This window comes from Scyliorhinus torazame, chromosome 14 (genome assembly GCF_047496885.1).
Source record: "Scyliorhinus torazame isolate Kashiwa2021f chromosome 14, sScyTor2.1, whole genome shotgun sequence".
Lineage (NCBI taxonomy): Eukaryota > Metazoa > Chordata > Chondrichthyes > Carcharhiniformes > Scyliorhinidae > Scyliorhinus > Scyliorhinus torazame.
In genome coordinates this window covers 120,857,055-120,884,564 of record NC_092720.1, presented here as the reverse complement: position 1 = coordinate 120,884,564, position 27,510 = coordinate 120,857,055, and the positions used below count along the sequence as shown (strand labels likewise).

General features: G+C 46.4%; 1 protein-coding gene across 10 annotated transcripts in view; it reads right to left on the bottom strand.

The window, feature by feature from the left end:
• Positions 1-646: 646 nt before the first annotated feature.
• LOC140389980 (vitamin K-dependent protein C-like) overlaps positions 647-27,510 on the bottom strand; it is a 101,186-nt gene continuing 74,322 nt past the window's right edge. For all 10 annotated transcript variants that reach the window (XM_072474720.1, XM_072474723.1, XM_072474721.1 and 7 more), the window contains exons 7-9: positions 13,395-13,549; positions 5,264-5,381; positions 647-1,610 (exon numbers count right to left, since the gene is read on the bottom strand). In XM_072474720.1, the coding sequence (XP_072330821.1) occupies positions 1,063-1,610; positions 5,264-5,381; positions 13,395-13,549 (821 nt within the window). In that variant the 3' untranslated portion in view covers positions 647-1,062. The remainder of the gene's footprint in view (positions 1,611-5,263; positions 5,382-13,394; positions 13,550-27,510) is intronic.

Below are 27,510 nucleotides of genomic sequence, written 5' to 3'. Positions count from 1 at the left end.
TTAGCAAAAACCTACTCAGGGAAACAAATGGGGCTAAAGGTTGAACCTGATTGTTTGCATCCTAGGATATTAAAGGAAGTAGCTACAGAGAAAGCAGATGCACTGGCGGTAGTTTTCCAAGAATCCTTCCAAGAATTCCAAGAGTATTGGAAAACTGCCAATGCATCACCTTTATTCAAAAAGGGAGGGAGACAAAAAAAACCAGTTAGCTATATGTTAACATCTGTCATTGGGAAATGTTAGGTCCATTATAAAGTATCTAATAGCAGAGAATTTAGCAATACATAATATAATCAAGCAGAGTCAGCAGGCCTCATGAAGGGAAAATCATGCCTAACACATTTATTAGAATTCTTTATCAGCCTTTAGCTCCATTAGTTTCCTTAGTACATTTTCACTAATAATGGTTATTGTATTTATCGGATTGGACATGCTTAATGGGCCCCTTAGTGTCCAAAGAGGTGCAGGTTAGCTAGGGTTACAGGGTTAGGGCGGGAGAGTGGGCCTCAGTAGAGTGCTTTTTCGGAATGTCGATACATTGTAGGAATTCTGTGGATTCTATGGTAGCGGTCGTGGGTTTAGCAGGTGAATATTCTATTGCCAGTGTATTATGGCACCACAATATCAAGTGCTAAGTGCAATCATGTGAAGAATTATACATTTTAATGTTTCAATCAGAATACATTGCTTTCAACATACATCAATTTTGCCATGTAGAGGAGAAACCCTATTTGTAGTATGGGAGAGTACATTTATAATGTTAAGACGACAACCAGGTGAAAATGGATATGACAGGGTCTGACTGCCTGTTTTTTAAGGAAAGAATGAGTTCCAGATCATAGTAATCAATTACCATAAGAAATAATACACGTGATGCATTTCAGTATAAGTCACCTTGTTTTTCAGCATGGTACATTGTCACCTAATTAATGTAATTTATACAGATCTCACATTTACAGAGCTTGATCTCCAAATCAATTTAATGCAATTTTAGGCACATTAGAATGATCACTTTCTGCTTCAGATCAATTAGCTTAGCAGAGAGTCCATTTGGACACATAATCAATTAATCGATGAATGTATCCAGTCTAGGTAATTGGTCACTTTTGTATAAACACCAAATGTTTGGAAGCGACCACAACCTTCCCCCCAACTGACCAGCCCTAGCAGAAACCATGTGCCGTTGATTAAAGTAACCATAGGTCCACCACTGTCTCCTTTACAGGCATCTTTTCCAGAACTTGGGTTTCCTGCGCAGATCATGTTGCTTGTGATTTTACCTCCTAGAGTGTCCTTGCACAGCTTGTAGGGGGTCAATTTGATCTGGATGAACAATAGGGTGCTAGGTCGGATGCGATCATCGTTTTCATCCATAGCACCCCATCCTGTGACCAACACATTTTTACCTGGAACAAGCAGCTTTACCTCTGCCATCGCTTTGGTGGGCAGACACACTGGTAGAATGTAGTCACTGAACCTGGCAGCTGCTGATAGCCGGAGGAGAGCAATATCGCTGTCCATCTTTTCTCGACTGAAGTTAGGGTGGATATACTTATTTTCTATAAGAATAATGTCCTCAGTTTCTTCATCTATTGTTCGGTTATGCTCACCTGAAAAGCAGATAAGCATCAGGTCAAATACCTTGTACTAGACGAGCAATGTATATCAGTGATGGACTGCTGTCTTCTTTAGGGATTGTAGCAGCACATAGAAAAGAACAAGTACTTTACTGATGGGACAAAGTTTCTCTCCAGTCCCGCTTTTGGTGCAGTGCTCCGAGCAGAACTGTGTGGTCTGATTTGTATAACCTGGGTGCATCCTGTCACCAACAACCAAGCAGCAGGATCCATTGTTCCAAGTGGAGGCGAGCAAATAGCAAGCTACAAGGCCAGAAAGTCTTCTGAGGTCGGGAGTGGAGGTTTGGGATAGGGTGGTGGTAAATACCTGTGTGGTAAACCATGTTATTGTGTTTATTGCATTATATTCACTGTGCTGTATTGTACATGCCTGGGCTTGTCTAGGCTGGCTCTGCCTGTGGCTCCTCTCCTCGTGGCTTCTGTATAAAAGTGGCAAGTCTCCGCCTCCAGACCCAGTTCGGGTCCAGAGGCAGGAGGCTTGCTGTTGAGTGTATTAAAGCCTCAGTTACGTTTATCACTTGTCGTCTATTATTAGTGGTGTATCAACCTGGATTGATCATGTGCATCTTTGCTTCTCTGGAATGCTCCGAGGACACACACAGACCACAGACCACACTAACCCACTGACAGTTTTCATGGAGCCTCCCTTCCATTAAACACCCAGTGAAGTCAGAAGAAAGTAGGAGGTCAGGAATGTACTACTCTAAACTCATTGCACTTTTTTAATGCTAGGCACAGATTCAGTGACATCGATCCAGGGATATGAGGGAATCCCAGGGCAGCATTGAGGGGTGGCAGCCGAACTCAAAAGGTCTCTGCCCCAATTTCCTCTTTACTGCACCAAGAAACTGAATGTTGCCAGATCATAATGGCAAGGAAAATGAACTTAGACCCCCTACCAGGCCAGCCAGGAAATCCCAGAGCAATGTTGTGAGGTTACGGACTATGGCCACCTCTGCACTCAGTCAGGAGAGGCAAATAACTCCAGGATATAGGAATTGTGAGCTTTACCCAATGAGAACCGCAATCAAATATGCATTTAAAGGCCATATTTAAAATTCAGGAAATTCCCATGTGATCAGGCAAAATTTGGAAACTGAATCAAAGAAAGAAATATCAAGAGGGGTGACCAAAAAGGTAAGTTTTTAAAAATATAATTTTAGAGTATCCAATTCATTGTTTCCAATTGAGGGACAATTTAGCGAGGCCAATCCACCTACCCTGCACATTTTTGGGTTGTGGGGGTGAAACCCACACAAACAAGGGGAGAATGTGCAAACCCCACGATGCCGCCCGACGCTGGTCCGCCAATTTTCCGGCGACTGGAGAATCGGTGCCAATGGCGCCGACGTGGTCACCATGGCGCCGGTTGGGGGTCGCTCAACACGGGCACCCCGGCGATTCTCCCCGCACGGTGGGCCGAGTGCCTGCCGATTTCAGCCGAGTCCCGCCGGCGTCGTTCTCATGTGGGTCCTACCCGGCAGGACCTCGGCGTTCTGGCTACGGAGGGCGGCCTGGTGGGGGGGGGAGGGGGGATCCAACTCCGGGGGGGGGGGGGGGGGGGGGCTCCACGGTGGCTTGGCCCGCGATCAGGGCCTACAGATTGGCGGGCAGGCTGGTTCCATGGGGGGCCTATGTTTTTCTGCGCCGGACCCCTGTAGGCCTCCGCCATGTTGCGTCGGGGTCAGCGTAGAGAAGGCCACTTGCATGCGCAGTCTTGCACTGCCCATGGCCTCATGCGTGGCTCCGGCATTTACGATGGCATCAACACTCTGCCGCTAGATTGGCGAATCCCGCCCATGATCATCAATAATGGGATGGGGGAAAAGTGAGTAATGTCTAAGACGCCAGCATGTGTGGGTGGATAAACTTTGGATGAGTTGTGGGGCTGGAGGAGGCTACATCTACAGGGAGTTGTGGTGATGTGCATCAATGCAAATACATGTCGGCTAGCTAGACACTAGAGGGAGCACCAGAGACATCACACACACACACACAACCAATAGATCAGTTAGATAGGACACGACCAATGGACATTCACGATACACACAAAGGTGAAACAACCACAGGAGGGCATTACACCAACCCATACATAAAGGACACCACACACACGATCTGCCTCTTTCCAGTGGAGACAGTCAGTGAGTAGAGACACAGGGTTGATTCAATATTACACCCACCACGTGGATTGCAGCAGCTGGTTAGTCAGTCTGGGTAGCTATAGTAGGATTAGCAGTAGTGTCGAACTCGAGTAATAGAAGTGTAAATAGTTTAATAAACGTGTTGAAGTTATCTCCACGTCTGAACCTTCTTTTGTCAAGTGCACCACAAGGAAGCTGCTTATGTTACACCTAGAACATAACAAATCAGGAGTCACCATGAGGGACATAAAACAAGAGGATGATAATTTTATGAGGGATTAGAAACCTGAAGTAAAGCTAAATCATCAAGGGCAAGGCTGTTGGGTGCATGGGATTTGGTACCTGAAAAACAACAGGCCACTGAGTTTCGGATGAGCTGAAGTTTATAAAGCGCAGAGAGCTGCAGGCTGGGTATGAGGATATTCAAGACTGGAGGCAGCAAAGGTTTAGATAAGGATTTCATCATCAGATGGGTTTAGGCCGGGGCGGAGATGATTGATGTTAAAGATAGAGGTTGCCTCTGAGACGGAGAGAGAAAACTATGAGAAGCTCAACACAGGGTCAAAAAAGGACACTGTATTCTCCCCGTGTCTGCGTGGGTTTTACCCCAACAACCCAAAGATGTGCTGGTGAGGTGAATTGGCCATGCTAAATTGCCCCTTAACTGGAAAAATTAAAAAAATAAGAAATAATTGGATACACTGAATTTATTGTAAAAAAGGACACCGAGGTTGCTAACATCCAGGTTCAATTTGAGGTATAGTCAGGGAGGACAGGGAATCAGGAAGGATGGAATGAAGAGTGTAACTGTTGGCTTTAATCTTCCCAATGTTTAACCAAAAGAAATTGCTATTTATCCAAGACAAGCATTCTGCAGCCCAGAGGCAGCAGAGCAGATGGAAAGGTAGACTGGCGGCGTGATTGAACAGTGGTTAGCAGTGTTGCTTCACAGCGCCAGGGTCCCAAGTTTGATTTCTGGCTTGGGTCACTGTCTGTGCGGAGTCTGCATGTTCTCCCTGTGTCTGCGTGGGTTTCCTCCGGGTGCTCCGGTTTCCTCCCACAAGTCCCGAAAGACTTGCTGTTATGTGAATCGGACATTGTGAATTCCCCCTCTGTGTACCCAAACAGGCGCCGGAATGTAGCGACTAGGGGCTTTTCACAGTAACTTCATTGCAGTGTTAATGTAGCCTACTTGTGACAATAAAGATTATTATATATTATATAGAACTGGGTGTCACAAGGGTATGTGGGGAATCTTCATATCCTGTCCTTCGATGATGTTGCCAAAGGTAAATGTGCAGTTGAGGAAGAGGAGCTGGGGCACCATCCGTGTGGAAGAACAGCAAGGGCAATTCCACAATACTGGACAACTGAAAGATGTTGAACATCTCGAAGTGTGAGTTTCACCGAGTGAGCAGTGCATCGTATTTCAGAGCGTTGGCAATTGGAGGAGCTAGATCCAATATAATGGACAATTTTACGTACCAAGTTTAACTTTAAATCGTTCTCCTTCAAGTACACAATGGGCAGCAGTCAGCACCCAAAACCGATGAATGAGTACTCCTCCGCAGATGAAGATTCCCTCTGCATTCATAAGAAGGACCTGTTGGCAACAGGCACAGTGGCCTTATGAATATTAAACACAACCCCCAAACACAATTAAGGATCATTCAAGAAATTCAACAACTGAAAAGTTCTTCCTCTGGCGTCTAATAAAAGCAGCTCCCTCTGCCCCTGACACTCCCACTAAAAAGCAGTCCCCGCCCCTCCCCAACCCCCCCTGTCTACCCCAGAGCCAAGTAAAAGCACCACCCTACCTTGAGCCCAGCAGTTACAAGATTGAAGATGCACTCATCATCGAGTTCCATTGTCCTGAGGAACATAGCTTGTATCAGAGGTTGACTTTTGCTCTGTTGCTGACTGATTATTGATTGGAAAAGGAGGGAGATGGTGTTGCTGGTTGTATTGTCACATATGTCCCATTTGCACCCATTTTCAGACACAGAAAGAGCATCAGTGAATTATGATTTTCCTAATTTGGTCTGTGGGAGCATCCTTGCCTCGCAATCAAAATATTGTGGATTCAAGCCCCTCTCCAAACACTGATATTCCCATTGCACTTCCGAGGGAGTGCTGTACCATCAGAGGTGCAGTCTTTTGGATGTTAAACCGAGGCCTCACCTGCTTTCTCAGAATCACAGAAGTGAGAGTGGCTGAAGACAAAGAAGACTGAAAATGAGTACCGAAGACAAAAAGATATGAAATTATTTTGTGACACGGAATCCTATAATTTGTTTAAATAGAAATTTAGAGTACCCAATTATTTTTTTCCAATTAAGGGGCAATTTAGCATGGCCAGTCCACCTACCCTGCACATCTTTGGTTTGTGGGGGTGAGACCCATGCAGACACGAGGAGAATGTGCAAACTCCAAATGGGTGGAAATCCTGTAATTATAGCACAATTTATGATCTGTAGCAAATGCTTCCAGGCCACTACAAATGGGTGGAATTTTGAGGCCTCAAGTTTTCCCTTCTATCACTGTCAAGACTGTGGACCAAGTTACCCTCAGCATTTTAGCATTCAATGCAGTTCGTGCATCTAATACAGAATGAAGTTCACTCAGAATGTGGCTTTGCTGGGTTGTGTACATGTGAAATGAAGTAAAGGACGATGGCAGTGCTTTGCAGACTGTTTTCCAATTTTAACTCAGCACCACCTTCTTGAGGACAATTAGGGGTGGGTAACAACGGAATCAGTTCCAGCTTTTTAAAAAGCAGGCTGGAAACTCAAAAAACTGCCCAAAGGTCGGAATCAACGCGGAGAAACTAATAGCTCAATTTCTTTTTAAAAGCCAGTCTTAAGAATCAAATGGTGGATTGCCAAAACCCCAATGTCAGAAAATTGACATTTGACAGTATTGTACTGAAAACAGGCTGAGACGATACACATAGGCCAGGAACAGAAACTGTCGCATGAGGCGAAAGAGAAAATGCTGGAAAATCTCAGCAGGTCTGGCAGCATCTGTAGGGAGAGAAAAGAGCTAACGTTTCGAGTCCAATGACTCTTTGTCAAAGCTAACAGAAAGTGGGAAATATTTATACTGTGGAGTGAGAATGAAAGATGAGCCATAGCCACAGAAACCCAGGGAAACCGGGTGCTAATAGCCACAGAAACCACGGGGAAAGAGTGCTAATGGCAGTCCCCAGAGAGAACAAATGGTGTGAAAGGCTCATGAGGCACTGGCTGGAATTGATACTGGCCATCTGTAAGAGCACTCAAGTCAACGCATAAACTTGTTATCGCTATATGGACTTTGTGATTACCCACTCACATTTACACAAAAGAACAAGACCATCACATGAGTATGTTACAAACTTCCAGGCACAGGTGATCAACTTTGCAGCAGGGTGAAGAACAGACAAAAGAAGCCATCCGCCTCTATAATGAGCTGATGGCTGGTCAGACGAGGGTATTTCAGAGGACAATGGGTCTTAATTGAATCACCGTGGATAAACAGGAGTTTCCTGTTCGGGTCTGGATGGGGGCAGTTGTGGGTGAATACCTTTGACTCAATGCTAGTAAACCAGCATAAAGAAAGGAACAACAGAACAGATCTTCAGTGATAACCTGCGAGCCCCCCAGGCACAACCATCGCAAGAAAGGACCCTGGATTTCGAACCCAGAGACGGCATACACATCAAGTGATCGTAGCCTGCCAGCCCCCTTTACTAAGTGTGGGTAAAATCCAAAACTCAGCTGTGAGTCTGAGTCATATTTTGTTGAGTAATAGAATTGTGAATAAAACAGATTGTCAGACATGACCTCCCCTTGACGAAGCCGTGCTGACTCAGTCCTATTTTATCACGCACTTCCAAGTACTCCACGATTTCATCTTTAATAATGGACTCTAAAATCTTACCAATGACCGAAGTCAGGCTTACTGGCCTATAATTTCCCTTCTTCTGCCTCCCTCCCTTCGTAAACACCGGTGTTACATTAGCCACTTTCCAGTCCTCTGGGACCCTTCCTGCCTCCAGTGATTCCTGAAAGATCATGACCAATGCCTCCACAATCTCCTCAGCTACCTCTTTTAGAACCCTAGGGTGTAGTCCATCCAGTCAAGGTGATTTATCCACCTTCAGACCTTTCAGTTTCCCCAGAACCTTCTCCTTTGTGATGGTCACTACACTCACCTCCGCCCCCTGGTTCTCTTGGAGCTCTGGCATCCCACTGGTGTCTTCCACTGTGAAGACTGATGTAAAGTAACTCTTGAGTTCCTCTGCCATTTCTTTGTTTCCTATTATTACTTTTCCAGCCACATTTTCCAGTGGTCCAATGTCTTTTTTTGCCTCTCTCTTACCTTTTATATATTGAAAAAAACTCTTCTGATCTTCCTTTATATTACTAGCTAGCTTGCACTCATATTTCATCTTCTCCCCCATTATTGCTTTTTTAGTTGTCCTCTGCTCGCTTTTAAAAAAAATGTATTTTATTACAAACATGTATCCAAGCAGGTTACAGCAAATAAACACCCTGGGAAACATACTTCCCAACAATCAACTATACAGTCTGTACAAATTTTCCCCCTTTCTCCAACTGCAGGAAGTCGTACAGGTCAGCCAACCATGCCGCTACCCCCGGTGGCGATGCCGAACGCCACTCCAGCAAAATTCATCGCCGTGCAATCAGAGAGGTGAAGACCACAAGATCGGCCTTCCTCCTACCCATGAGCTCCGGCTTCTCTGAAACCCCAAATATTGCCACCAAAGGGTCCGGGTTCACCTCCTCCTCCACTACCCTGGCAAGACCGGAACACTCCCGCCCAGAATCCTCCCAATTTTTCACAACCCCAAAACATGTTCGCGTGATTCACTGGCCCCCACCCACACCTCTCACACTCACCAGCTACCCCCTGAAAGAACCCACTCATTCTCGCCTGAGTCATATGCACCCTGTGCACCACCTTAAACTGTATCAGGCTCATCCTTGCACAAGAGGAGGTGCCGTTTACCCTTCGCAGTGCCTCACTCCATACGCCCCAATTGATCTCCCCTCCCCACTCCGCTTCCCATTTCTCCTTGATCTTCACCACCCGCTTACCTCCCTACTCCCCCAGCCACTTGTATATAACCCCAATTCTTCCCTCCGCTTCCACATCTGGAAGCAGCAGTCACTCCAGCAGGGTGTATCCCAGCAACCTAGGGAACCCCGTCGAGACCTTTCGCTCAAAGTCAGCAACGTGCAGATACCTGAACCCACTCCCCCTCGGCAGCTCTACCCTCTCCCTTAGCTCCTCCAGACTGGCGAACCCTTCCTCCAAATACAAATCCCTCACCTTGACCAGCCCCACTTCCCTCCACCTCCTGTATACACTATCCATCCCCCCGGCTCAAACCCATGATTCTTGGACAGCGGCATTAGCACCGATATTGCTTGCATCCTAAAATGCCTACTCAGCTGATTCCATATCTTCACCGTGGACTGCACCACTGGGCTCCCTGAATACCTACTCGGAGCCATTGGCAACGCTCTCGTCACCATAGCCCTCAAACTAGACCCCTTACAAGATTCCTCCTCCATCCTAACCCACTCCACCGGCGCAACTTGTCTACATTCGCCACCCAATAATAATGAAGCAAGTTCGGCTATGCCAAACCCCCTGCTGCCTCTGTAGCAGGGTCCTCCCCACCCTCGGCACCTTCCCTGCCCATACAAAGTCCGAGATGATCGTGTCCACTTTCCGAAAAAAGGCCTTTGGTATAAAGATCGGGAGAGCTTGAAAGGATAACAAGAACCTCGCAGAATATTCATTTTCACCAGTTGGACCCTCCTGCCAATGTTAAGTGCAGTGTATCCCACCTCCTAAGATCCTCCCTGGCCTCCTCCACCAGCTTTGTTAAGCTCCATCTATGGAGCCCCGTTCATTCCCTCACTACCTGAATCCCCAAATGCCTAAAACTATGCCTCGTTACCGTAAATGGGATCCCCCCTAAATGAACCCGCTGTCCCAGCTCATTCACCAGGAATACCTCGCTTTTCCCAACATTCAGTTTGTACCCCGAGAATGCTCCAAACCTCTCCAGTCGGTCCATAATCCTTCCCATTATCGCCAATGGATCGGAAACACACAGCAAAGAGGTCATTGGCATACAGCGACACCTGATGCTCCCTCTGTCACCTCATAAACCCCCACCACTCCGCCGACCCCCCGAGAGCCAATGCCAATGGCTCTATGGCCAGCACAAACAGCAACAGTGACAGTGGGCACCCCTGCCTCGTACCCCTGTGCAAGTCAAAGCTTTGTGAACTCAAATCATTTGTCCTCACCCTCGCTCTTGGTGCCACATACAGCAACTGCACCCATGCCACAAATCTTGGCCCAAACCCAAACCTTCCCAAAACTTCAAATGAGTACAGCCACTGCACCCGATCAAATGCCTTCTCCGCGTCCACGGACACCACCACCTCCACTACTAGAGCCCCGGACGGATTCATCACCACATTTAACAGCTGTCTTATATTACTTGCGAGCTGCCTGCCCTTCATGAAGCCTGTTTGATCTTCCGCAACCACTCCCGGGACACAGTCCTCCATCCTCCCCGCCAACAACTTAGTCAATACTTTCACATCCGTGTTCAATAGTGATATGGGCCTATATGACTCACATTCCACCAGACCCTTCCCTTTTTGGGGGATTAGTATGATTACTGCCTGCTTCATCGTCTACGGCAACTCCCCCTTCTCCAGTGCTTCATTAAACGCCCCCAACAGATGGGGTGCCAGGTCCGTCGCAAATTCCTTATAAAGTTCCGCTGGGTACCCATCAGGCCCAGGGGCCTTCCCCGACTTCATACACCTGATACTATCCAGCACCTTCCTCAGCCCCAGGGGCTCCTCGAACGCCTGCCTCTTTGCTTCCTCCACCTTGGGAAATTTCAGCTCATCCAGAAACCGCCCCACGTCCCCCTCCTCTCCCCCCGGGTCCGCCTCGTAAAGTCCCTGGTAGTAATCCCTAAATGCCTCATTTATCTTCCCTGGCTCCAACACCACATCCCCAGCCCCAGTCCGTATCTTCAATATTTCCCTGGTGCGCCAGCATGTGTCTCATCTTCTCCCCATACTCATATTACACTCCTTCTTGCCCTCCGCTCGCTTTTAAAGGCTTCCCAATCCTCTGGCTTCCCATTAATTCTTGTCACTTTGTATACTTTTTCTTTTGCTTTTATGCTGTCCGTGACTTCCCTCATCAGCCATGGATGCCTTGTCCTCCCCTTAGCCTTGTCCTCCCCTTAGCATCCTCCTTGGGATGAATTTCTGTTGTGCCTCCCGAATAACCCCTCAAAACTCCAGCCATTGCTGTTCCACTGTCTTGCCTGCTAGGCTCCTTTTCCAATCACTCTGGCCAGCTCCTCCCTCATGTCTTTGTAGTTACCCTTATTTTATTTATAATACCGTTACATCTGATTGCAGCTTCTCCCTCTCAAACTGCAGGGTAAATTCTATCATATTGTGCTCACTGCTCCCTAAGGGTTCCTTCTCCTTAAGTTTCCTAATCAAGTCTACCTCATTACACATTACCAAATTTAGAATTGCCTGTTCCCTAATAGGCTCTGTCACAAGCTGCTCCAAAAAACATCTCTTAGACATTCCACAAATTCCTTTTCTTGGTATCCACCACCAACCTGATTTTCCCAGTCCACCTGCATATTGTCGTCCCCCGTGATTATTGTAATATTGCCTTTTCTATCTCCTGATTTATTTTCTGCCCCACATCCTGACCACTGCTAGGGGGCCTGTACATAACTCCCCATCAGGGTCTTTGTGATTCCTCATGCCTTCTGATCCTATATCACTCCTTGCTATCAATTTAACTTCATTCCTTACTAACAATTCAACCCCGCCCCCTTTGCCCATCTGCTGTCCTTTCGATAGGACACGTATCCTTGGATATTTAGATCCCAGCCCTGCTCCCCTTGCAGCTACGTCTCTGTGATGTCCACAAAATCGTACTGGCCAGTTTCAATGTGCGCAACAAGCTCATTTACCTTGATCCGTATACTGCGCGCATTTAGGTACAACACCCTCAATCCTGCATTGACCACCTCCCTTCTCACACTTGTCACCTTTTTTGCTCTGCCTGTGGGTGATGTTGTTCTCTTATTTTGGTTCTCTATTTCCCCTTCAGTTATTACACCTTCTAATCTAACATTTTGATTCCCACCCCCCCTGCCATACTAGTTTAAATCCTCCCGAGGGACCAACAACTGACAACTGAGGAACTAAACTGCAAACCTTCCTCCAGCCTGTAAAACATCCATTAACCACTACACTCTGTTACCTGTCACCCAGGCAATTTCATATTCATGTTGCTACTTTCCCTTTTGTTCCCCATGAGTTCTAATTTGGTTTGTTGTTTGGCACCGTATCAAATACCTTTTGGAAGTCCATGTAGTTCACATCGGCATTGCTCTCATTAACCCTCTCCAATACCTCATCAAAAACTTTTATTTAGTTACTTTCACAAGGTATTCCCTCAGTAAATCCAGTCCCCATAAAAGATCTCAAGGCACTATCCTGAAAAAGAGAAGGGAAGTTCTGCACAGAGCCCTGGTCAAAATTTATTCCCCAACGAACATTACTAGAAAAAAGTTATCTGCATTTTCGCATTATTGCTCATGTGACCTTTCTTTGTGCCACTGGGGTGGGTTGTATGATGTGAGGGAAATCTACTTTGACTGATTAGAGTCAGCGACCAGTGAAGTTGAAAAATAACCCATTGTTCCACAGGGTACTGGAAGAGAGAAGGAAGGAAATAAAGTATGAAGAGATGAGTGAGCAGTCTGCAATCTTCAGGCAGTTCGGGTATGATGAGAAACAACTACTCCTATGGCAACGGCATGCCATGCTCATCAACTCCAGCTTCCTGTCACAATACTCTTGATCCAGGTGTCTCCAACTGCAGTGGCATCAGTTCCTTTACAATACTGACTGCCTCCCTCTAGCTCAGCTGAGTCACTGAGAGAAAAAGTCTGCCTGGGTTGCTGTCAGCGCCTTGTATATCCTCGACACTTCCCAAAGTGCTTCACAGTTCATTATTTTGGATGTGAATAACTGCTGAAATCTAATTAGATTGCACACAGAAAGGTCGGGCGAACAGCAATAAGGTGGATGACCCATCAATCTGCATTTGGTGATACTGGATGAGGGACAAAGGTAGGCCAGGGGGAAATGATTTGCTTTTCTATAAAGAAAAACATCAGGAATCTTTACGTCCACCTGAACCGACGGATGGAGCCTCAGATTGACATCACATCCAAAAATCGGTTCCTCCCCCCCTAGTACTAAGTTAAAGCACCAGCTCAAATACTGGAATTGCCTGATCCTTTGCAACTCCAGAGGTGATAGAACAAAACACTGAGCCAACACTGAAGAGGAATGCAATTTGAAAATGAATGTCAGATCACCGACGAGGCAAAATCAATGTTTTGTACTAAGTGCTTTTTCCACAGGAATGGTGACCCATGAAAGCAAATTCAGCTAAAATTTAAATAAAATAGAAGTCATAGCATTTACTCGCTGAGTCTACCAGGGTCACTGCAGGAATTATATCTTACTTGCCATGGGCTGCCTCCTTTTGGCATTACCCTTCCTCTTGTGATTCGAGGGTCCAGCAGAAATTCAAAATCATCTATTGCCACTCCCTTTCCAAGATGGGGTTTAGTGTTCCTTAACTTGCGAATCCCTTTGAGCATCCCACAAGCAAATTCACCTGTAACGTACAAAGCAATACTCAGCAATGTGACACGGATGTGAACAGATATGGCAGACAATGGGTTTAGCCATTCACTGTCCGATTTGGGTGGATCACTGACACAACAACCAGTCACAGCCCTTAATTACGTACGGACAAATTGAACATTTAATAAGACATTTGTTTTTTGAGAAAATTATATACAAGCAAAAGCTGGCTGAGACTGCAAAGTAACCACTTTCTAGAAGTCCTATGTGGATTATATGCAGACCTGGGAGAGACAATGCAATGTCATGCCTATTTTCAGACAGAGACATGTCAAAGGAGAAAATTCAATGCAAACTGACCTGTAATCTCCTGTGGAGATAATAGACGCTGATTACCATCTCAACAGAGACCATCTCTCCTGAATTGTATCCAAAGCTGTGGACATGATGAGAGTTTATAGAAAGTAGTTTCTGGGCAAAAGTCATGTATGTGTTTTTCCCCCTCCAGGAATACACAAGAAAAGTTAAAAAGTAACTGTAACCCTGGTCACCGTGTGATAGTTGGGTGTTCAAGTTCTACTGTGTTAGTGTGTGCTGTGAAGATCACAGCTGAGCAATACTGACAAGGTACCCCTGTACTGGCAAGTAAAGTCTCCCTCTCTGACTGCAGGAAGCAACCAAGTCATGAAAGAAACAGTCGAAAAGGAAGCAGGACAACCTCTTTCAGCTAACCTGCAGAATCAAGAGTCTCCAAACCAGCTGCTTAACTGCTGAAGTCAGTGCTAATGGAATCTCTCAACTTAACGGCCGCAACAGTTACTATCTACTTTCCAGGGGCAAGCCAAAGATTAAATTGTATATAATTTTTAAACCTTTATTTTGGAATTGCTTCTCCTTTCTAATCTATGTGTATGTGTGTTGCATTTTATTACTTTCTTCTTGTGTTTCAGTAACTAATCAACTTATTCTTTAATTCAAGACAACCTGGGCAAATTGGCTCCTTTTAAAACATAAATACATTTGGACTGGGAAAGTATATCTGCAAGGGGGAAGATCATTTTTAAATTAACCTTGTTGTGACCAGCTGAGTGATTGAATAAAGGGGAGGCAGTTCATTTCTCCTCACCCAGAATCATAACAAAATGAGGGACCTGGCCCAGGCAAAGATCGCAACACCAGGTAAAGCACTGCTGTGTCCTATTCTCATTGTTAAAAATGCTCACTATTCTTCATTGTCATTATGACGGAGACCAGAGTGATGCATCAGGGAGGGAGAAAGGTTCCTTGATACTTTTGACCCAGAAGGCAGAATCTAACCTTTTAGGTTAGATACTTCAAAGTTGGTCCAGGGACAGGAGAGTGTGACCTTGAGTGAGGCAGGTACAGGGATCCAGAAGGTAACACTGGAACAGCCTCAGTCCTTTCAAGTGTCCAACGGTATAATGAAGTTATTGTAGCCTATGTAGATGGGATAGCAGAAAGAATGAGAAAATTGACCATAGCAGTGTTCAATCGATTTGGGTGGGGGCAGGGGGTTGTGGGGGGGGGGGGGGGGAGAGAACAACTTTCAATTAGGGGGGGAAATGGAATATAGAATTAGGAGACAGTATAGTTAGAGGGATAGACACTGCACTCTGCAGCCAATAGTATGAGTCATGAAAGCTGTATTGCCTGCCAGGGTAAAGGATTTCTCCAGGGAGCTGGAGAGGAACATGAAATGGGAGGGGAAAGGTCCAGTTGTTGTGGTCCATGTAGGTGCCAGCATGATAGTTAGGACTAAGAAATAGCTTCTGCTTGGTGATAATGAACAGCTAGGGGCTAAATGACAAAAAATAAAAAACATGAGGAATGTATTTTGAGTTACTACATGTGTTTTGATCCCTGTTAATGTTATAACTGGATGGGATGATCCCAGAATGGAACCCTGGCTCAAAAGACTAACTTTAAAAAAATAAAATGTGGAGGAAAAGAGTCACGGGGCCACTTAATTAGTTTTAACAACGAAAAAACATTTATTGAACATGAAACAATTGGATTATAATACTATATTCCTTCACCCCCGCCCCTTAGCTCAACAAATACACACAGATTTAAAGATTGACATGGATTAAAAAGTACTCCATAAGCTGTAATAGTCTCATTGACACAAAAAGTCCCTTTTAAGCACACAAGAATGACTGTGGTCAAATACGCACTATGTTCCGAATTCAAATTAATGTCTGTGATTCCTCCTCAGAATCCTACCATATGATTGTTACATGAGAGTTTCCAAACTCCACTGCCAAAACCCTTTTAAAATCTTCGCTTATAAGAGCACTTTCCCTTGGCAGTTTGCATTATGAAATCCAGTCCAGGTTTTACAAATGGCACTTTCAAATAAAGTTTCTACTTCCCTTTTAAAAGCAAATCCAATCTAGGATTTTAAACCTTTGGAATTTATCTGTCTTAACTGCTGTGCAAACTGCTCACAATTGCTTTCACTCTCGATTCCCAGGCTGTATTAAAATGGTATCAGATGTTTGATTTAACTTTAAAGGCTGCTGGTTACTGCAATTGGTTCTTTAACTCAGAATACTTTGCTTACACTTCCTTGAATTCACCTGAACAATATCTTGTTCTCTGTTAACTTCATTCATCTTAACCATTCTTTCTGCTCCAACTTCTGGTTATCTGGACTGTGACCTGTACTTTAGGAAGCTTGTCTCTTTGCAGCTCCTGTCCTGTCCAGTTTTTCTTCTGACATAGTTGAGAGATAGTCACTCCGAGGTCCTGCCTCCAATTACAAACAAATTAACTGAACTAAAACTTAAATTTTCTCCATTTTACAAGGCCCCAATTGCCAAGCAACACCCACATGCTTATGCCTTTTATTTATTCTTGACACCATGGTACCGTCATATGAGGAGAGATTGCTTAGGTTAGGATTGCTCTCGCTGGAGTTCAGAAGAACGAAGCTGGATCTCATAGAGACTTATTAAATTCTAACATTACTAGACAGGGTAGATGCAGGGAAGATTTTCCCGATGGTGTGTGTGTCCAGAACCAGAGGTCACAGTTCGAGGATTCAGGGTAAACCATTTTGGACGGAGATGAGGAGACATTTCTTCACCCAAAGAGCGGTGAGCCTGTGGAATTCATTACCACGGGAAGTAGTTGATGCTAAAACATTGAATATATTCAAGAGGCGGCTAGATATAGCACTTGGGGTGAATGGGATCAAAGGTTATGTGGAGAAAGCGGGATTAGGCTATTGAGTTGGATGATCAGCCATGATCGTGATAAATGGCGGAGCAAGCTCGAAGAGCCAAAAGGCCTCCTCCTGCTCCTAGCTTCTATGTATGTATGGGAGCCATGGCAGATCAACTCCCTGACCATATTCTGCTGTTAGAGAATTTTACCGATGGTGAGAAGGATTGGCTTCTGACTATAAAGAGGCAGGATGCCAATTTGATTATGCAGAGAGGACCATTTTAACCATCTGATTTTCCGACAGTGGATCAATCCCTCGCTGCAAGGTGAGGCCACCAACTACATGTTTTCTAGATGATGACATAGGCCAGGATGGGAGCTCCCGCTACCCCACCGATTTCCTCAGAGGGAGTTTACCTCCATCACTTGAGCATTTATATTTCATTTTCTTCCCCCCGCCCACCCTGAAGCCTCCTGAAAGTAACAGTACTGACAGTGGCCACTGCTGCTGGTGGTGCTGCTGAGTTGCCAGCGCTGTGAGTGGGCCAGTAGCTCTCAGCGGTGGGCTGTCATCCAGATCAGGACAGGAGCCTTGTCAGCAGAAACTTGATCGCCTACCGCCTTTAAAATCAGGAGCAAGAGATCGCGCTGACCACCCACGTGTATTGCTGACACGCATTTCTGGCCAATGTTGCGACCCCGGAGGATTTACAAAGAGACGTAGATGGGTTATGTAGCCATCTGGGATGGCCACGTCCCGGTTACAAAATGGACACCCGCAAAGAATGCAGGGAAAATTGGACAATAATAAGAAACAAGCAGGTGCAAGCTCTGTCTGTTGATTAGAACCCTAAACTCTCAGACAGGACAGAAACTGCCAAGCAATCTACATACTAATAAGCCATCTCCGGGGACAAAAGGGAAACATTTAGATACACAATGTTAAGGCAGACTCCCAGGCGCCAGAGGAGACTAAGACAAAGCAGACCAACGGTCAGCTAGGACACGCCCAGCGATCAGGGAACCACCCCCTATTGGAGGAAGATCGATACGACTGATTGGGAAAGACCCAATTAGTTGAGGCCAAGTTCAAGGCCCGCCCAAAAGCGCGCAAAGCCCTTTTTAGTATAAAAGGTATTCACCAAGGGAGAATCTTCCTTCTTTGGCTTTGGCTCTCAGCAAAGAGAGAGACCAGCCTAGCAGCTGCATCAGACCAAGTAAGTTCCAAGTCAACGCACGTTACAAGATAGATTCTCCTAGTTGCTATCCTGTAAACAGCTCAACCCAGCAGCCTCAGAACCGAGCAACGGCCATTGTTCCTCTGACTGAGTGGGCACCCGAAGCTAAGTATAGGCTTTAGTAATAGTGGTAGTTTAGTTTGTAGAGTTTATGCATGAGTAAGCTTTGACTGTGTGTAAATAAATGAGCATTGCTTTTGAACTTACTAACTGGTGTATCGAGTCATTGATCAGTATTCGGTTCTGAACCTTGCGGCAGTGTCAAAAGATACCTGGCGACTCTTGAGCAAACGTAATTAAACAGAGTCAAATTAAGAGCCAACCAAAGAGAGCAACATTTACTGGCGACTCTGGTGGGACTCGACTTAGAAGTGGCATAACCACTCCGAGAGAACCCAAATTTGAATTGAGAATCCAATTGGAAACAGAAAAACCACAAGCATAAGAACAGTACTGATCAAGCCTCTGAGATTCGGAAATGTGTTAATGCATGCGTACTAACAGGGATATAAGGTAAACCTGAGAGATTTTGTTGCGAAAAACAGTCGGGAGTTTTGTCGGCCGGAAATTAGCGTAAGCCGTACCCGTGTTTACATCACCACTTTATACCCCTGTTCCAAATTCAGTAGAGAACCAAGACAGAGACAATGGCAATGAAGGCAATGGAACGCCTTATGAACCCCCAGGAATTCGAGGTCGCAGCGACCAGTGGAGTCGGACAGTGTCCCGTTTGGGAAGATGAGATCAGAAAATATCTCAAAGGGAAAGGATGGCCCCTATGGAGTGAATTCTGCAATAATGAGGAAACAGGACCCGGGAGTATAGGACATACTTGGTCGGTGAACCTGTCAGAGATCCACAAGAAGAGCTTAGGGAAAGCTCGCAAGCCGATGGCAATCCTGTTTGGCACAATTGCGAGGCACACAGAAGGTCGTTAGGACGCTCCGTAGAGAGATAGAGGAGAGAGACAGAACCAGTGAGGTAGACGTGAGTGAGGTAGAGAAGGCGAATCGAGATTTAAAAGAGCAGTTAGCAGCGAGGGACAGAGAAGTGGATGATGCCAAGCGGGCACATCAGTCTTGTTTCGTGCATTTGAACAGTTTTCAGACGCAATATTATAAGGCCGACCAGGACACGCAACGTGCGGTCTTGGTAAGACAAGAGACAGAACAGCAAGTCGAGAAATTACAGAAACAGTGAGGACGCTCCGTAGAGAGATTGAGGAGAGAGACAAGAATAGTGAAGGAGATGTGAGTGGATATGAGAACGAGAACAAGGAACTGAGAGAGCAGTTAGCGGCGAGGGACAAGGAGATGGCTGATGCCAAGCGAGCACACCAATCTTGTCTCGCCCATTTGAGCAGCTTTCAGTCCCAATATGACAAAGCCTACCAAAACACGCAACGCGCGTGTTGGTAAGAGAGGAAATGGAACAACAAGTTGAGCAGTTACAGAAACAGTGTAATGATTTAAAAGCAGCCCTACGAGCACTCCATACTTCCACGACAGAACAAAGGCAGAGCTCCGTAGATCATGCAAAGTGCCGGAAGCAAATTGCAGAATTGCAATCCCTGCTTTCCGTTCAAAACGGATTTCAAAGTACATTTGGACCCCAATTAGATCAAGAAAATGGCCCCGATTGGCAGGAATTGAACGAGACTGCCCATAGACACGTACATGGAACATGTACGCAGGCGGAACCCCAGAAAAGGAGAGCGCCCCAACCCCCAACCGAACAGGCAGAACACACCCCCATGAACCCTGTAACCACACACCGCAGGGCCGCAGGAGAAGGAGAAGCAGATTTCCTTTACACAACCCCGTTAACCATAACCCAATTACGGGACGCATGTGGAAAAATTACACCGTTCCTTCCCACTTCAGACCCCCACCAATTTTTCGCGAAAGTCAAATAACAGGCAACCATGTACAGCCTGGACAAAAAGGAACAAATGAAGCTCACAGTTTTAAGCCTCGACCCTTCAGTCGTAGCAGCGCTTCCCGACCCACAGATTGTAGGAGGAGGCACACTCCAAGAGATGCACACAGCGATCCTTGACGCGATCGGCTTTAACCGAGGAGACCCCGTAGAAGGCCTAAATAAGTGTAGGCAAAAGAAGACAGAGCACCCCACAGCGTTGGCTGGACGTTTGTGGATTCACTTCCCCGCAGTTTTCGGAGAGTTAGCCCGCGCCCATTTGTCTCCCGATAATATGGCCAAATGGACCTGAATTCTAGTCTCCCATGCCACAGAAGCAGGACGAAAAGCTTGTGCAAATTATGACCCCCTCAGAAGGGGCCCACAATGAAAAATGGGTTTTGAAGAGACCGGAAGTGGCAGGCAAAGTTCGGGGACATCCCGTAGAATTTCTTTGGGACACAGGAGCGTCCCGCACCACACTCAATTCATCCACGATGTTTCAGCGAGACACGTGGCCCACAACAGACACCATCACACTCAGTCGTTTTACAGGCCATTTACAACAGGGACACATCACAGCCCCTGTAGCGATTCAGACAGGGAACATCGCAACCAAGCACCCCGTAGTTTTAGTTGATCTGCCCCACACAGCAGAACATATCCTTGGGATCGATTTCATGAGCTCCCATAACCTTTCTTTTGACCCAGTTAACAAGTGTGTCTGGAAAATGGCAAAGGCAGCACGAGCCCCCGCCAAGCTCACGTGGGACAGTACATAAACAGGATTAGCTCAGTAGGAGACTTCTGGTTCGACCCTTGAGCCTTTGTGCAGACAAACAGTTTAGGGCAGTCCTGCAGGAACAAAAAGCAGCATTTGAACAGCACAAGCATGACTGTGGCAATTTGACTGGCTTTGTGAACATTACAGGTCCCAACCCTAAACCCCAGAAGCAGTACGGATTTCCCCAGGAAGCAGAGGGAGAAATCTCCAAAGTGATAGAGAGTGTGTTGAATCAAGGCATACTCAGATCAGTAGCCTTCACAAACAACGCACCAATTTGGCCCTTCAGGAAACCGGATGGATTATGGCGACTGACCATTGATTACCAGGAACTGAACAAAGTAACCCCAGCAGCAGCCCCCACTGTAGCCACAGGTCCCGCGACCATGCTCAAACAGGGACTCCAGTCAAACTTTTTTTTCGGTTTTGAACATTAGTAATGGCTTTTGGTCCATTCCAATGGCTAAAGCGTGCCAGTACAAATTCGCCTTTACATTCCAAGGGCAACAATACACTTGGACGTGCCTTCCACAAGGCTTCCACAACTCCCCCTCCATTTTCCACCGACAGCTGGCAAATGGTTTAGCAAAATTTTACCACCCCGATTGTCTGGTCCAGTACGTAGATGACTTGTTACTACAGACAGACACAAAGGGAGAGCACATTATGCTTCTTGCCGAACTCCTAGCACTCCTAAAAGAAATTGGTGAAAAAGTCAACCCCAAGAAGGCCCAGGTTCTGAAAGAAAAAGTGATTTACTTGGGAACAGTGATCACTCATGGTAAACGCGAGATCGAGCACAAGAGAATTGACTCGATCGTCAAATTGCCCCTTCCCAACAATGTCTCAGCTCTCCGGTCATTTTTAGGATGGTTTGCTACTGCCAAAACCATATTGACAGTTTCGCCACTAAAGCAGCGCCCCTATCCAAACTTCTCAAGAAGTAGGCACCTTGGGAATGGCTTCCACAGCATACAGATGCCGTGGACGCTTTAAAAAGAGCACTCAGCACATTCCCCGTATGCTCTCGAAGTAGCAAGCATGGACCGACCCCTTTCGGCCGTACTCCTCCAGGAACGCCATGACCAATTACGTCCCGTAGCATACGCCTCACGCGTGTTAGACCCTGTGGAGCAAGGATTTTCTGCCTGTAAAAGGCACCTGTTCGCAGTTTTGTGGGCAGTACAATACTTCGCCTACATTACAGGACTCAACCCCATCACCACCCTCACAGAACACACCCCGATGCAGCTATTGTTAGACGGTCGACTTAAAGATGACACAGTCAGCCAAATCTGCGCAGCCCGTTGGACCCTTCTTTTACAGGGACGGGACATCACAGTAAAGAGAACCAAAACCCACACCTTCCTTGCCGATAATTTCTAGTATGCAGGCACCACTCATGAATGTGAGATCATCACCACGAAACAGAACACAGGCCTATTTATTCCCAAAACACCCCCCAGGAAAACAGGTAGTACACCCCAGAGACCCCAGCCCACAGACACGTGCACACCCCTGAGGATTTATGTGGATGGCTCCGCCACAGTGTTAAATGGAGAGAGAATTACCGGTTGTAGAGGACGCGCAGGTACGCGCCCGAGATGACATTTCCTTAAAGTTGCCAGGACGCTTTGGCAGCGGAGCTGGCAGCGATTGCATACATTGTAGACCACCCAGACTCGTTTCCGACCCCAGCAGACATCTACTCAGACAGCTTGTATGTCTGTAATAGCTTGAGAGTTCCTACCATTTTGGGAAACAAGAGGATTTGTTTCCGCGGACGGTAAACCCCTACCCTCAGCCCCATTACTCCGCCATATCTTAGAGACAGCGAAGGATAGGAAATACGGAATAATTAAGGTTCGCAATCATCACCGTTCTTCCCCCTGGTAACGCTAAAGCAGACGCCCTAGCGAAGGCAGGCTCCAGGCATGGTTATTTTTGGAACCCCCCCGAAAGCACTGCAGTTCAGGTCTCACAGACCAACATTCAGGATCTAGCGAAGGCACAGAACGAAGACGAGAAACTCAGGGAAGTTTTAAAGGGAACCGTCCCAGCCCCGTACGACAAGTTTAAAAACTCAATAACCACACACGACGGTGTGATTTTAAAGGGTGGCATTTATATAGTTCCGCCAGGACAGGCCCAGATCATTTGTCAGTTCCATGACAATCATGGACACCAAGGTATTGAACCCACCCTAGACCGCTCTGCTGGTGGCCTGATTTAAAAATCGATGTCACACACTACGTAGAGAATTGCTTAATCTGTGCCCAGAACAATCCGGACAGATATGCTAAAAAGGCTCAACTTTGTCATACCCGCCCCGTTAATGGACCGGACAAATCTCCAGATAGATTATATAGGACCCCTACCCCCATGCAGAAATGGTTACATGTATGTGTTGGTGGTCATCGACACCTTCACAAAATGGGTGGGAGCATTTCCATCACGAACTAATACGGCCAAGACAACGGCTAAAATATTAACACACCACACCTTTACAAGATGGGGCCTCCCACGCAGTATAGAGTCCGATCAAGGCTCCCATTTCACAGGACGTGTAATGAAAAACGTCCTCACGATTTTCGGCATTAGACAAAAGTTCCATATCACATACCATCCCCAGTCAAGTGGTATTGTAGAACGAATGAATAGGACGTAAAAAGCCACCCTCAAGGAAATAAAAATGAAATGAAATGAAAATCGCTGATTGTCACAAGTAGGCTTCAATAAAGTTACTGTGAAAAGCCCCTAGCCGCCACATTCCAGCGCTTGTTCGGGGAGGCTGGTACGGGAATTGAAACGTGCTGCTGGCCTGCCTTGGTCTGCTTTAAAAGCCAGCGATTTAGCCCAGTGTGCTAAACCAGCCCCTGCTAAACCAACCCTCCTCATCAAGTACATCCATGGTACCTTTTCTTGAAAATGGTACAGCAAAATAACAGCACTTGGGTTTCAGTTCTCCCATTTGCTTTAATGTTTTTAAGAAACACGGTATCCACATCCACAGGTTACACCCCCCACACCCTCATGACCGGACGCCCCATGAAAGGCACTGAGTATTTATTAGAACTGGATTTGGCCAGCTCCGCAGTTACAGCCCTCACGCATGAAAATGCGGTTACTCAACTGGTACAGAACATAAAGGCAGCCCAACCCGCCGCAGCTGTGAGACTTGAAACCAGGAAGAAACAGAGCAAGGCTTGTTTCAACAAAACAGTACACGCCACTGAGTTTACAGTAGGGCAACAAGTTATGCTTTCCCTTTACAACCCCAGTTCATTCCTCTCCTCAAAATTTTCCGGACCATACTCCATTTCGGACAAAGTCAGCCCCTCAGTATACAAAATAACCTATCCCAATGGTAAGTCTGCGTGGTTTCATATAAACCAGTTCAAGGCTTACGGCTCGCAGAATAACCACACACACCACATCCTGCTCACCGCAGCAGACGATCACGCCCCGCCCACAGATGACGTATTCCTACCCTCCAACAACCACTCCAGCCCGCCCTCAGACACAACTTCAACTCTGCCCCCAGAGGCAAGACTCCGCCTCTCCCTCCCATCAACTGACAGCGACAGTGATAGTGATCACGTTGACGATAGCCACAGCACACAACGTTACGACTATACCCCTGTACCAGGCCCCACTCCCAGTGAATTTGAGCATGATTCTACTGACCCATTTGAGATCACTTATATCAAAGCCCCTGCCCCAGACCCACCGCCCAACGATTACGGATTGAAGCATAGTAGCTCCAAACTCGACACACGATTCTGGCACCGAGGCAATTCGTTCAGGCTCATCCGGAATGATGAGATGGACCCCAATTTGCCCAAAGCAGCTTTAGGACGGTTACTACAGTCAAGAGTTTGGCAGCCGGGAGACGATGATGACTTAGAGTCTGACTCCCACCAAATGAATCCCTTTGCGACCCTGTTCGCTATTGAGCAGTGAGGTGTCCAGATGATGGAAAAAAAAAGGAACCGATGGAGAGATACGGTGTCCTTTCTGATGGAACCTGCACCATGTTTGTTGAATGTTTGTTCATTAGTGTTAACGTTAAGTGTTGTTCGTAAAGTCAAAAGTTTTCACGGCCCCACCTCACAACTAGTTTTCCCCCAGAAACTTGTTAATGCAACAAGTTTGTCCCCAGACAATAGTTCAGAGGAACTAGTTTGTCGACAGAACACGACTCATGGTTGCTCTCCTAATTCGAGAGGCAGCCCCCCACGACGACCACATTCTTACCCATTCTTGCTGGTTGCTCAGGCAGTGGAGAAACGGCATTGGGCCCCGCCCTGCCTGAGGACGCCCCCTCTGGTCAGCTTCGCTCGGGTAGAGCACATACGGCATTGATCACCGTCCTACCCGGGGATTCCACCCATTTCTTACCCGCCGCGGCCCATACGCACCCCATTTTGGCTCGTTACTTTTGAAATTCTTTTGTTTGGTTTTGGCAACCCTTAAGTTGCTTCCCTCTGCTACTTACATACTCAAACACTGGGATGGTAAATCACACAGGCTGCGAGACGGCTCGCAGTATGGCAGTATTTTTCTTAGATGTCTTGTCCAAATATTTGGTTAAAAGCAAAATGAGGGAGTCACAGATGATGACCAATTATAAAGGGAAATTGGCAATAAAGGACAGACAGACAGACATACGAGATCTTAAGCAAGATAATAACAGAAATTATGCTTGTGCTCACAGAACTCCGGAACCTCAGGAACCCCAAAGAAAGACAACGAAGAAGACCGACAAAGATGAAGACAGCCTTCGTGTTCACATGGATCTTAGCGGATCCCTTCAGTTGTGTGCGGACGCTACCCCCCTGACCCCTACTACACAAACTGTAAATTATTCCCACCCCTGCAATACATGGAACCCCGAGATAACTAGCCCAGTGACAGCTAGCAATACCCCGACCTGGTGTGATAAGATTATCACCTGGTACTCACTCTCATATGTAGTCGAAGCACTCTTAGTGCCGGTGATACTTTGCAGTGTCGTGCAAACGTTTAGAGTTAGGAAATGGCGAAAGAGAGCATATTGCTCTCGCACCCTGGTATACAGATTTAGGTTCCCCATTTTCGGATTTCACCAGACCCCCGAACCCATTGGGACGGATTAAAGAGCATCCATTCTTCTTGATGAATTCTGTGGAATAAAGAGATGTAAACCTCGGTGTCTGACTGCCAGGCCAGAGAAATTTGTGTGCTGCTGCTTTGTACAGTTTAAGATGTATAGATTATTTTTGGATTGTTTGTATTTTTGGATTGTTTGAATGAGGATAGCTTATTGAGAATAGTTAGAGGTTCCAGTTTTTTATTTTTCTATAACGCATGTATTAATGTTATAGTGCCCCGTAGAGTTTTATGATAATGAATGTATTTAAAATGGTTTAGGTAAAATTGTGTTGCATAGGATAGGACAGTGTAGAGCCTAAGTCTGGGTGCCCCGGTGGTCAGAGGATGAGGCCGATGAAGTAGTGTGATCCTTCACGCTTCGCGTTGAGGATCACAAGGAGCGAGTGTAGCCATCTGGGATGGCCACGTCCCAGTTACAAAATGGACACCCGCAAAGAATACAGGGAAAATTGGACAATAATAAGAAACAAGCAGGTGCAAGCTCTGTCTGTTGATTAGAACCTTAAACTCTCAGATAGGACAGAAACTGCCAAGCAATCTACATACTAATGAGCCATCTCTAGGGACAAAAGGGAAACATTTAGATGCACAATGTTAAGGCAGACTCCCCGGCGCCAGAGGAGACTAAGACAAAGCAGACCAACAGTCACCTAGGACACGCCCAGCGATCAGAGAACCACCCCTCTATTGGAGGAAGATCGATACGACTGATTGGGAAAGACCCAATTAGTTGAGGCCAAGTTCAAGGCCCGCCCAAAAGCGCGCAAAGCCCTTTTTAGTATAAAAGGTATCCCCCAAGGGAGAATCTTCCTTCTTTGGCTTTGGCTCTCAGTGAAGAGAGAGACCAGCCTCGCAGCTGCATCAGGCCAAGTAAGTTCCAAGTCAACGCACGTTACGAGATAGACGCTCCTAGTTGCTATCCTGTAAACAGCTCAACCCAGTAGCCTCAGAACCGAGCAACGGCCATTGTTCCTCTGACTGACTGGGCACCCGAAGCAAAGTATAGGCTTTAGTAATAGTGGTAGTTTAGTTTGTAGAGTTAATGCATGAGTAAGATTTGACTGTGTGTAAATAAATGAGCATTGCTTTTGAACTTACTAACTGGTCTATCGAGTCATTGATCAGTATTCAGTTCTGAACCTTGTGGCAGTGTCAAAAGATACCTGGCGACTCTTGAGCAAACGTAAGCGATATTGGTGGGCAAACGAGTGAGTTTCCAGATGGAAAATGTGGTGGCAGACCAGGGGGGTTGGTGCACTGGAAGGGAGGCTGTTGGTGCTAGTTAGCATATATAACTGTGACGATGCTGGGTTTGTGAAGAAAATGGTCGCTGCCATTACGGATTTGGATACCGGGGATGGACTGGCATACAGTGTTGGACCCAAAGGTGGATAGGTCCCGACCACACTCACTGCCCCATTCTATCTATGGGAAGGGTGATACGGCAGCTGAGGCAAGTGAGGGGGGACGTTTATGAGTTTGGAGATAAGGCCAGCCATTTGCTGGTGGGCCAGCTCCATTGGCAGGCGACAGTGAGGGAGATTGTACGGATTAGAGATGGGACGGGCAGACTGGTAATGGCATTGGAGCAGGTGTTTAAGGCGTTTGAAGACTTTTATAGGGATTTGTATAAGTGGAGCGGCAGGAGCATTTGTCAGATATGAGGGACTTGTAGAGACTGGAGTGTCCAGAGGTAGGGAGGAGGAGCGG